Source organism: Spermophilus citellus, assembly GCF_964194105.1.
Source record: "Spermophilus citellus genome assembly, chromosome: 8".
Taxonomy (NCBI): Eukaryota; Metazoa; Chordata; class Mammalia; order Rodentia; family Sciuridae; genus Spermophilus; species Spermophilus citellus.
In genome coordinates, this window is record NC_138189.1 from 66632400 (window position 1) to 66645238 (window position 12839).

At 34.4% G+C, this 12839-nt stretch overlaps 1 protein-coding gene across 13 annotated transcripts in view; it reads right to left on the minus strand.

Moving 5' to 3' along the window:
* The window catches only part of LIN54 (lin-54 DREAM MuvB core complex component), an 83361-nt gene that overhangs the window by 16820 nt on the left and 53702 nt on the right, over positions 1-12839 (minus strand). For 12 of the 13 annotated variants that reach the window (XM_081304917.1, XM_081304912.1, XM_081304916.1 and 9 more), the window contains one exon: positions 2366-2582. The exons of the other annotated variant lie outside the window; for it this stretch is intronic. In XM_081304917.1, coding sequence (XP_081161043.1) covers positions 2366-2582 — 217 coding nt within the window. The remainder of the gene's footprint in view (positions 1-2365; positions 2583-12839) is intronic. 13 annotated transcript variants of the gene reach the window in all.

Below are 12839 nucleotides of genomic sequence, written 5' to 3' on the forward strand. Positions count from 1 at the left end.
AAACAATCCTTGAGAATAGCTTCCTTCCAAACTTCCAAACCAGCAAGTGTTTGAGGTTTTTTTAATTTCTTAAGTTGATTTCCTCCTTTGCCAAGATGGTAGATTTCATTTTGAAGAGGTTAACTAAGTACTATCCTGGTCCTTTTACGCTGCCTGCCAGCAAGTCAGTAATTAATACACAGAGCCTTTGAACATTGGGGGTTTTTTAAAAAAATTTTTTTAGATGTTGATGGGCCTTTATTTTGTTTATTTATTTATATGTAGTGCTGAGAATTGAACACAGTGCCTCACACATGCTAGGCAAGCACTCCACCACTGAGCCACAACCCCAGTTCCTGAACATTGGTTTTTATAAAGCTCTGGAGGGCAGGGGAGTATACAAGGTGAACTTAATTCCTTTCTGCATTTAAGTAAATCCTTTATAGGAAATTATATCCTTAGAAAGATACAATATATCTGAGGAACTACAGCAACTATTTAGTTTATCTCTAGTCATCATTTCTGTAAAATAACATATTTTATACAGCCAAATCTTTTATGGGACAGGAGAGAAAGACAAAAAGAGAAAAATAAGGTGGAAATTAGGGAAATTGAATGGATGGTTGTGTATGTGAGTGGGTTAGAAGGAGTATAAAGAAAGGAAGGGGAAAGAGGCAGAGGGAGAGAGGGGAGAACAAAGAAGCAACACTAAAGGTGGAGTGCAAAAAAGGAAGAAGCCAGGAAGCAGAGGGTAGGATAGGGATTGCCAGAAGGACAAGAGAAAAAAAGCAGAAGGGCAGAAAGATGGACATAAAGTTCAAAAAAAAAAAAAAAAAAAGGTACCAGTAAATACATCAGACTTATGAAATACAGCCCAACCCATTTCTCCACCTTCCTGGATCACTTATACCAAAGCCTTATTCTTATGAGTTAATTAAGGTTAGCACCGCATGGGAAATGGGCTCTCAGTAAACTATATGAATATAAACACACACACACATTATATATAACCAATAGAATCTAATGACTTCTTTATATCAGCATGATATCTAAGTAGATGGGTTTGTAGCATTTCTCTTGGTCCTTGCTAAGTTTAAAGTATTGAGAGAATATAAAACTTGACTCCCTTAGCCAATAATATGCAAGTTTCATTTTTCCTCTCATTAAGAATGCTACAATAAATATTTTCTTTCAATGTCAGCTTAAAACGGGATTAGAAAGTACAATTTGGTATGTCTAATTTGGTAGAACACATACTAAAATATCTACTCCATTTTCTCCCTTCAATGATTTGAAAAAGAAAGTTTCTTTTCTTGTACAGTTTCCTATAGTTGAACTAGCTATCAGCAGTAGGTAGCTCCAAATTTCTGATCACTTAATAAATGAAAAGATGAACCAACTAATCTTTAATTCTTCTACTGACTTCTTTGTTTTATGGTGTGAGAACCCAGGACCCAGGACCTACTGCATGTTAGGCAAGTGCTCTACCACTGAGCTAACATCCCCAGCCTATTTACTTCTAATAAACAGTAAGTCATCCATTAGCCATCCGTTGCATTTTTACATTGCTGGAATAAAAAGCAGCCTTCCAAAGAAAAACTTAGACCTTCAACTATTAACTATTCTAATCCTTTCATAACAATCTTTTTTACAATATTTTTTAGTTGTCAATAGACCTTTATTTGTATTTACTTATTTATATGTGGTGCTGAGAATCGAACCCAGTGACTCAAACATGCTAGGCAAGCACTCTACCATTGAGCTACAACCCCAGCCCTCTTTCATACCAATTTTTTTTTAAAGTAGACAGACATGAGAAAGGTTACACATGTGTCTGTGTATGGGTATCAGGTGTAGGAGGGTTAAACACAAACAAAGAAAACAGAAGGAAAACAAAGAAATATCTTCTAGAAAAAAAATACAACTAGACAAATTAATGGAACATTTTAGTCACTTTTTATTAACTAGATTAAAAATAAGTATCACTCAAAATAAAATTAAATACAGTATTAAGTTCTTATTTATACCCTTGCCTGTTTCAACACTATCAAGGGGCTTCATAGCTCAGAAACTGAAATAAATAATTTGGTTCCATCTAAATCTATTCCAATGGCATCAATAGTAGGTTTTTAGACCAGTATCAAAATAGACAATCACAAATAAATAATTATGATTATCTGGTATTATAGCACACCTCCAGCTACTAACTTCTAGTTTAATGCAATACCACAGTTGTATACAACTATGATTTTATTTCACTGCTGATTCAAACTATCAGCTGAAATGCCACAATCAAATCAGAATTTCAGCAAGAAAAGGACCAATGTTCTTTAATAATGTTAAAAGCATCCATTACTATTTTTTTTTTTAAAAAATGGTTACTAACCTTGCTGAAGAGGCTGAGTGTTTGTACTGGGATTCTGACTAACTGGTTGGGTTGAGCTACTGGCTGTTGTGGCAGTAACAAGTCGGACATAATGAAACTTGCTTCCAGGCACTTGAATCTGCTGGACATTGGGAGCAGTTGCCAGAGGAATAATTGTCTTAAACTGTGATGTGCTCACTCCTCCAACAGTGATGGTCTGCACAGCTGATTTCACTGCCTAGTAAACAATACAACACAACATGGCTATCATTAATCTGGGATTTAACTTTCCTATTCTTTTAACTTATGATGATTGCTCAAGTAATAAAGAATGCTCCTGTATTTCATCAAAAGCTGTTGAAAAGAACAACCTGTTCAAAGAGAAATGAAAAAGAATAGTAATGAATACAGGAGTGAAAACAAAATTAATGAATTCTACCCTCCATTTCTAGTAGTCAACTTCCTCAGTACTCCAGGTCAGAAAATTTGCTATAAAGAAATTATTACTTAATTTGCAAAAACTTACACAGTCTTGTTACTATCAGGTAAAATTCACAAGGAGTATTTTTAAAACTCCCAGAATTAAGCACTATATTCAATAGAGAGAAAAAGAGATATAGGTATTACCACCAAATTAAGCACAATAAATTTTATGTTCTAAAGGAAAAAGAAAAGCCCATCTTATACCCTTATTAAAGTCTAGTCAATTCTGAGAGACTTATAATACCCACTCCCCATGTACCACAATACCCACTAGCAAGATGCCAAATTCAGCCCAAAATTACCCCATTTTGTTTGTACAGAGAAACTAACCAGTTTTAGATAAATCAGATCTCAGTCAATACATTATTTTAATATTAATCCTTTCCTTCAGTCAGACAAAAAACTGATGAGACTTCTGCAAAAGCTTAAAAAAAAAGAGCTGAGTTAACTAGACTTCTGAGATGTCCCTAATTTATGTTATGACTAATATATAACACACAGGCATCCAAAGCAAAGAACTAAGCAAAGAACTGTTGTATGGTATTGTTTTATAACAATTTATGTCCCCACCTTTTCTACATAAAGCCCTCATGCTAAAAGAAAATTGAAATATAATGGAGGAAGTCTATATTTGCCATGAAGATAACTATTTATGAAAGAAGAATTCTGAAATTGTTGAACATTTTCATAAAAGCCCAGGTAAAAACAAAAAGGAGAATGTCATTTAGTTTGAAAACTCTGCAGTCAAAGGAGATTACTTTTGCAAAAAATAATTCACATGTTGTCATTAGGCAGAGGCCCTGAAAAGCAGATTTAAAATAAAAAGATAACCATACTCACAATATCAGGCAAATATGTCCAATAGGCAAATATGTACAGTAGTCAATAGTGCAAGATACAATCCTTGCCATATATACACACACACAAACCCACACACATATATGTACATATGTGTGCATATACTTATATATTTTGGCTATTTGGTACACATTGGGGGAAGTACTAAAAATTCTACATACATTAACTGGTTTTAAATCTAGCGACTACATTGAAAGGTAAGTGTAGCACAGCACAAGTACAGGGACTGGTTTATTTTAGCTGGCACATTATCTTTTTGGGGGGGCAGGGGGTACCAGGAATTGAACTCCGGGGCACTCGACCATTGAGCCACATCCCCAACTCTATTTTGAATTTTATTTAGAGACAAGGTCTCTAGTTGCTTAGAGCCTTGCTTTTGCTGAAGCTGGCTTTGAACACATAATCCTCCTGCCTCAGCCTCCAGAGTCCCTGGGATTATGGACATGAGCCACCACACCTAGACATATTATCTTTTTTTAAAATAAATTTTACTGTGTATATTTAAGATATACAGCATAAGGTTATGTATACAGACAGTAAAATGGTTACTAAGGTGGGACAATTAATATATTCATCATTTTACATGAATGCCCAATTTTTGTTGGGGTAAAAAAACTAAAATCTTAATTTAACAAGAATCCCAAATACAGTGTAAAACCTATAGTCCTTATTCTATTAGGTTCCCACACTTTGTTCATCCTACATATTTGCTACACTGTATCATCTGATCTACATTTCCCTATTTCCTCTGCTATGGCTGCCAGTGGCAAACACTGTTTTATTCTCTATCTGTATATTTGATTTTTCTTAGATTCTATAAAGTGAGATCATGCAATACTTCTCTATGTCTGAATTATTTCACTTGGCTTAATGCCCTCCAGTTTCATCCATGTTGTGGTAAATGGCAAGATTTTTCTTTTTTAAGGTTAAATACTATTCCAGTGTATGAGTGAAAGTGTCAGTTTCTTTTTTTTTTTTTAAAGATAATACTGCTTCCTTTTCCATTTTTATTTTTTTATTATTAGTTGTTTAAAACATTACAAAGCTCTTGACATATCATATTTCATACATTTGATTCAAGCAGAATATGAACTCCCATTTTTATCCCGTATACATATTGCAGATTCACATCGGTTACACATCCACTTTTTTACATACTGCCATACTAGTGTCTGTTGTATTCTGCTGCCCTTCCTATCCTCTACTATCCCGCCTCCCCTCCCCTCTCCTCTTCTCTCTCTACCCCATCTACTGTAATTCATTTCTCTCTCGTTTTTTTTCCTCTTTCCCTTCACTTCCTCTTATATGTAATTTTGTATAACAATGAGGGTCTCCTTCCTTTACCATGCAATTTCCCTTCTCTCTCCCTCCCCCCTCTCGTCCCTGTTTAATGGTGATCTTCTTCTCATGCTCCTCCTCCCTTTTCTGTTCTTACTTGTTCTCCTTATATCAAAGATGACATTTGGCATTTGTTTTTAGGGATTGGCTAGCTTCACTTAGCATAATCTGCTCTAGTGCCATCCATTTCTCTGCAACTTCCATGATTTTGTCATTTTTTAGTGCAGAGTAATACTCCATTGTGTATAAATGCCACATTTTTAAGTGTCAGTTTCTTTATCCATTCATCCATTGTGGACAGTTAGAACTGTAAAATACACACACACACACACACACACACACACACACACACACACACCTTGGCTACTGTGAATGCTGCAATGAACACAAGTTGGTTATTTCATTTCCTTTGGTCATATGCCCAGAAGAGGGATTGCTGGGCTATATGGTTGTTATGGCCCCATCCCCAGCCTTGAGGTGGAGTCTTGCTGTTTTCCCAGGCTGATCTCAAACTCCCATCTCAGCTTCCCAAGTAGCTGAATTTCTGGTATGCAATAACCCAAACAACTAATTTTTAAAATTTCTTTAGAAACTTTCATATGGTTTTCCAAAATGGCTGCATCAATTTGCATCCCAATCACCAGTGTGTAAAGATTCCCTTCTCTCATCACCATATTTATCTTTTTGACTTTTTGTTAACAGCCATTCTAAAGGGCATGAGATGGCATTTCACAGTGATTTTGATTTACATTTCCCTAACAATTAATGATGCTGATTACCTTTTATAAGTATGCTTTTTTTGTTGTTGTTTGGTACTAGGGATTACCCAAAGGTACTGTATCACTAAGTTGCATCTCCAATCCTTTTCAATTTTTAAATTTTGATACAGGGTCTTGTCAAATTGCTGAGGGACTCACTAAGTTGCTGGCTGGCCTAGTGATTCTCCTGCCTCAGCCTCCTGAATACCTGAAATTATAGGTGTTTGCCACCATACCTGGCTGTTGATCATTTTTATATCTTCTTTGGAGAAAAGTCTGGTCAGACCCTTTACCCATTTTGATAATTGAGTTATTTATTTTTCTATTATTGAGTTATATGAGGTCTTTATATATTTTAGATATTAGCCTCTTATCAGATATATGACTTATAAACATTTCTTCCCAATCTGTAGGCTGTCAATTCATTTGTTGTCTTCTTTGTTACTAAGATTTTTAGGTTGATGGATTCCCATTTATTATTTATTTTATTGTAGCATGATTTTTTTGGTACAATATCCCCCTGCCAAAACCAAATCATTGTCAAGGCCAATATCCAGGAGCTTTTTCCCTAGGTTCTCTTATAGGAGTTTTATAGTTTCAGCTCTTACATCTAGGTCTTTAATCCATCTTGAGTTGATTTTTTTTAATTGATTTTTGTGCATAGTATAAGGATCCAATTTCATTTTTTTGTATGTGAAAATCTAGTTTTCCCAGCACCGTTTACTAAAAACTGTTTGCTTCCCATTGTCCTCTTGTCAAAAATTAGTTGAATATACATTTGTATTTATTTCTGGACTTTCCATTCTGTTCCCCTAGTTTATGTGTCTGCTTTCATGCCAATACCAAACTGTTTTATTATTATAGCTTTACAATATAATTTAAAATCAGGAAGTGTGATGCCTCTGATTTCTCTTTCTCAGAATTGTTTTGGCTTTGGGATCTTCATGATTCCTTATGAACCTCAGGATTTTTTTTAGAATTGTTTTTCATTCTGTGAAGAATGCCATTGGGATGTTGAAGGGGTTGAACTGAATCTGTAGATTGCACTCTGGGTAATATGGACATTTGAACAATACTAATTTTTCCAATTTATGAGCATGAGATATTGTTCCATTTATTTGTGTCTTTTTCAATTTCTTTTATCAATGTTCTTTTTTCTCTCTTTGTATTCAATTTTTAATGGATCCTAAACATGAAGTCATAACTGCAAGCTGTACATAACTGGTTTTCTTTAAGAAAAAAATCAGAACTGAATATATTTTTAATATTATGTAAGTCTTTACATTTAGTATAATTAAATATTTGGATTTAAATCAATCAGTATACTAACTTCCATTTGAACTATCTCTTCTGTTCCTTTTTCTCTCCTTTCTTGCATTCTTTTGGACTAAATATTTTATTGGGGTTAGGGGTATAAATTTCCCACCATAAAGAAAGTAAAAAAGAAAAAGTTATTATTTCATTTCCCCCATATTAGCTTGTTACTTATATATTACGTTACTTTTCTTTAAATGGTTATGCTAGATATTATAATATAAAATGTAGGAATATAAGTTAGTACTTCACATACTACTGAATAAAAGAAACAGAGAACACTATATCCATTTACTTTTTGCTCCAACTTTGTGCTACTATTAAATATTTTAATTTTATATAATTTAAACTTTATGAGCTATTCATTTAGGGGCTGAGATTGTGGTTCAGTGGTAGAGCACTTGCCTCAAATGTGTAAAGCACTGCATTTGATCCTTAGCACCACATAAAAAAAATAAATTAAAATAAAATAAAGTTATTTTGTCCATCTAAAACTAAAAATATTTTTTTATAAAAAGATATTCATTTAGTTACTTCTATAAACTTACCCTTATTGCTGCATGCCTGGGATCATTTTCCTACTGCTTAAATAATTCACTACGGGATTTCCTTAAGTGTGGGTCTACTGATGAGAAAGTTTCAAAATATCTAACGCTTTCTTGATCTGTATCTGATCTGTTGATAAACTCATCTACTGAGTTCTTATATCAGTTTGGAGTTTAAAATATTCATCTGATTCCTTTTCATAGTTTCTACCTGACTGCTGAAATTGTTCATCTTGCTAAATAAATTTTTTAATACATCAATCTTAGTTATTCAAGTCTGAGTCTAATAATTCCTTTACCAGTATATCTTGGATTTGAATAATTTGGTCTAGTCTCCTGTATGACTGAAGACTGTTTACTGTTAAAAAAAAATTAAGGAGATAATTTCAGGCTCTGAATTATGCTATATGCTTCAAGAGAGAATTCACTTTGGCTTTAGGAATGTAGTTCAGAGTTAAGGGCATATTTTCCCAAGCCAATCACAAATTGAGGCCATCTCAAGTTGACTTCAATCCTTGTGAAGCCTTGTTTGTATCTAGCCCTCTTTTTCTTCGTATAACACTAGAAAACTTTGAATGTTTGTGAGGGTTCCTTCTCCTTGTTGGAGCCTACACCCAAGATTTTGTCCACATGACCTGTAAGACAGACAGATATGCTCAGCTCCTCAATCTTTCCATGACCACTTTCTGCTCACCTTTTCAATCTTTCAGCCACAACTTACAACTCAGCCAATGTCCTAGGGGGCCAATTCTCACTGAACATAAGTAACCTCTTTAGGTTCCCCTTAATTCAAGATGGTGGCCTCTGAAATCCTGGCTCCCCTGGTATGTCTCCAATGCCTTCAAAGAGATTATTAAAACATATTTAGGGTCTGGGGTTGTAGCTCATTGGTAGAGTGCTTGCCTAGCATGTGTGAGGCACTGGGTTCAATCCTGGCACCATGTGAAAATAAATCATATATATAAATATATATATTAAAAAAACAAATTTAATTCTGCTTTTTAGTTATTCTTGGTGAGAATGTTGGTCTGCAACATGCTGATTCTGCAACCAAAACAGAACATTCAGACTTTTGAGGTTTTAATCTAGTTTCCACAAGTTGTGGAAACTACTCTGGTTAAGTAATTAAACTACAGAAAATGTCAAAATGGTACTTTTCTGGGAGAATTTAAAAAGAGTTAAATAGCATCCAGTCACTGACAATTCTGTTAAGAATGAAAGTCAAACACCTGCCATTAAGAAACACAGAAGTATTTTTTAATTAATATACTAAACATTATTAATTAATTCACTAAATATTATAATAATTACAGACTCACAAGAAGTTACTACACTAACCCCTATAACCTCTCCCTAGCTTCTTCCAAAAGACTAACATTTTACTAACCATTGAATATTATCAAAACCAGAAAACTGATGTTTGGTAAAACATCACTGACTAAACTATGGAACAGACTATATTCAGATTTTATCAGTTTTTATATGTGTTTTTTAAAATTTATATGGGTATTTTTGTCATTTGTATATTCATGTAATCAATACCACTATCAGAACACAAAATTCCTTATCACCAAAGAATCTCCCTTGCACTACTCTTTATAAACATATTTATATGTTTATAAAGAGTAGTGCATTACCCCTTTGGCAACCACCAAATAAGGCAAATATTTTAATATCTAGAGTACTAAGTAACATAAAGTTAATGCTTAAAACTAGTAAAGGAAGCATTAAAATGATGCATTAAAATGATGCATTAAAATGATTGCTTGAGAGAACTGTCACAGGTCTTCCCCTTCCTTTAATTACAGTGGCATGAAAATTCCATATGAATGCTTCTCTGAACATATTCCACTTCATGTACATTTTATTTCCCAAGAGACATCTATTTTTTTTTCGGTGGCACTAAGGATTGAATATTGGGCCTCACACATACTAGGAAAGAACTCTACCCCTGAAATATATCCCCAGCACCCCCCCACACACACACACACACACACTTTAAAAATTTTTTTTGAGACAGGGTCTTGCTTAGTTGCCTGGGCTGGCCCTGAATTTGTGATCCTCCTGCCGCAGCCTCCCAAAGAGCTGAGATTACAGGACTGCGTAACCATGCCAGGTCTGAACTACATCTTCAACAGCTAGGTTAAAAACTGTCCTGATTTAAATTCAAAATAACTGGGGCTGGGGATGTGGCTCAAGCGGTAGCGCGCTCGCCTGGCATGCGTGCGGCCCGGGTTCGATCCTCAGCACCACATACCAACAAAGATGTTGTGTCCGCCGAGAACTAAAAAATAAATATTAAAAAAATTCTCTCTCTCTCTCTCTCACTCTCCTCTCTCACTCTCTCTTTAAAAAAAATAAATAAATAAAATAAATAAATAAATAAATAAATAAATTCAAAATAACTATGTTAAATATGTATTAGTGGTTGGCCTCAAAGCTAAGCTATTTGGAAAGCTAAAGCAGGAGGATTGAAAGCTCAAGGTCAGCCCAGGCAACTTAGAGACCTATCACAAAACAAAAACAAAAAGGGTTGGGGATGTCAATCAGTGGTAAATCAACCCTGGGTTCAATCACCAGTACCAAAAGTGGGGTGGGGATGTAGCTCATTGATGGATGTGATCCCCAGAACCCTCTTCCAATTACCCCCCATCACAATTGAGAATTAAACCCAGGGGGTCTACCACTGAGCTACAACCAGATCTTTTTATTTTTTTTATTCTTAGATAGGGTCTCACTAAGTTGCTGAAGCTGTACTTGGACTTGCCGATCTCAGCCTCCAGAGTGTACAGGAATATACCACTGTGCCCAGTAAAAGATTTTTTAATATACATTATTTCCTAAGCTATTTCTATTTAGAGATATAATAACTTAAGATTTCTTTGATCATTATTTTCTAATTGGCAAATGCCAAAAATCCTTAATTACAGATACACCTAAAATAAAAAGAGAAATAAAACATTCTTCTTTTACTTTAAATATTACCAGTCTTTTTCAGTTGGTAAGTTTAGGAATATAGATATAAATAAGGCTCAATCATTATCAAAATGCACTGCATTTGTAAGGACACATATCATAAAATTTTCATAAAATCTGTGACTGTTTATAGAGTTTATCACCATGACTATGTTTACATAAACTATAAGTTTATTTATAAATTTATTTAAACATTAAATAAACCTGTCGGGCATGGTGATGTACACCAGTAACCCCAGCTACTAAAGAGATTAAGGCAGAAGGATCACAAGTCCAAAGCTAGCCTTAGCAACTTATCGAGGCTCTTATCTGAAAAAATGAAAAGGAATGGGGGCGGTGTAGCTTAGTGGTAGAGCACACCTGGGTTCTATCACCAGTAGTGCATTAAAGAATAAATAATATGGGTTGGGTTGTGGCTCAGTAGTAAAGTACTTGCCTAGCATGTGTGAAGCCCTGGGTTCGATCCTCAGCACCACATAAAAATAAATAAATAAAATAATGATATTGTGTTCATCTACAACTAAAAAAATAAAAAATTAAAAAAATAAATAATAAAATGAAATAAATAAACCTATGAAGATGCAAATGTGCAACCTTCAAAATGTCTTCAAGCTAAAAAAAGAAACAACTGAGAAAGTTTGAAGAAAAGATAAATAGATAAACATTATATGTATTACATTAGTAATGACAGAATCAAACCTTGAGATGGCCATTAGCACTTTCGACACTGACTTATTAACAGATAAAATAGGTATAACCCATTTATTTGCCATCTTTTCATGGCTATTAACCCAACTTATCTTTTATTCATAGTTATGGACTATAGTGACAAGGATGAATAATCTATTTGTGTATTTGTGTGTGTGGCTATGCTGGGGATCAAACCCAGTTTAAAAAAAAAAAGAGGGGGATACATGAACTGAATGTATAAGTTAAATCTACCTATTTCCTAAAAGAAAATTCCTAAAAGAAAACAAAAGGCAAAAGTTTCATAACACTGGCTCAGAATGATTTCTTGGATACCATACCAAAGGTGCAGAAAATAAAAGAAAAAAATAGACAAGTTGAACATGAAGTTTTAAATTTTGTGCATTAAAGATGCTATACTTTTCCACCTAAAACTAAAAAAAAAAAAGAAAGAAAAACAATTGAGGGAAGACTAGCAGAGCAGAAGAGAGAAACAGGGGTAGGAAGGAGAGGAGAGAAAGAGGAAGCGCTGGATATAGAAATGGAACAAATTATATTCCATGCATACATGATTATGTCAAAATGAATTCCACTAATGCTTTCATAAAAACATTTTTTAAATAATTTAAAAATTAAAGCATCATAATGCTTGTTTATTATAACTGCTATTTTACTAAATGACAATGTTAATTCTTTTTAAATTTAGAGTAATAGGTTTTCTAGGAAAATAAACTAATAAAACTGTCTCTAGAAAATAAACAATCTCATTTAAAAATGGGCAAAGAACGTGGGTAGACATCTTTCCAAATAAGAATGGCCAATAAGCACATGAAAAGATGCTTACTATCTCTAATCACTAGGGAAATGGGAAGCAAAAGTACAAAATACCACCTCACACCAATTAGAATGGTTACTGTAAAAAATAATAAGTAGCAAGCACAGTGGCTCATTCCTGTAACAACAGCATTTCAAGAGGCTGAGGCAGGAGGATTGCCAAGTTCAAGACCAGCTTGGGGAACTTAACAAGATCCTGTCTCAAAATATATTAAAAAGAGCTCGAGGAGCTGGGGCTGGGGCTCAGTGGTAGAGTGCTCGCCTAGCACATGTAAGGCCCTGGCTGGGTTCAACCCTCAGCACCACAAATACAACTAAACACAGCCACAGCCCTCTACAACTACAACTAAAAAAAAAAAAAAAAAAAGAGCTCAAGATATAACTCAGTGGTACCCCTGGGTTCAATCCCTCGTACCGCCAAAAAATAACAATAAATAATGATAAGTGTTGGTAAAGGACTTAGAGAAATTGGAACCTCCTGTAACATTGGTGGGAATACAGAATGACACAGCCACTGTGGAAAACAGTATGACAGTCCCTCGAAAAATTAAAAATAGAATCATCATATGATCTAGTAATTACACTTTTGGATATATACTCAAAAGAATTTTGTTAATGTTATTGCTATCTGTTTATTTGTTTTGTAGTACTGGCAATGGAACCCATGACCTTGTGCTTGTTAGGCAAGTGCTCTACCACCAA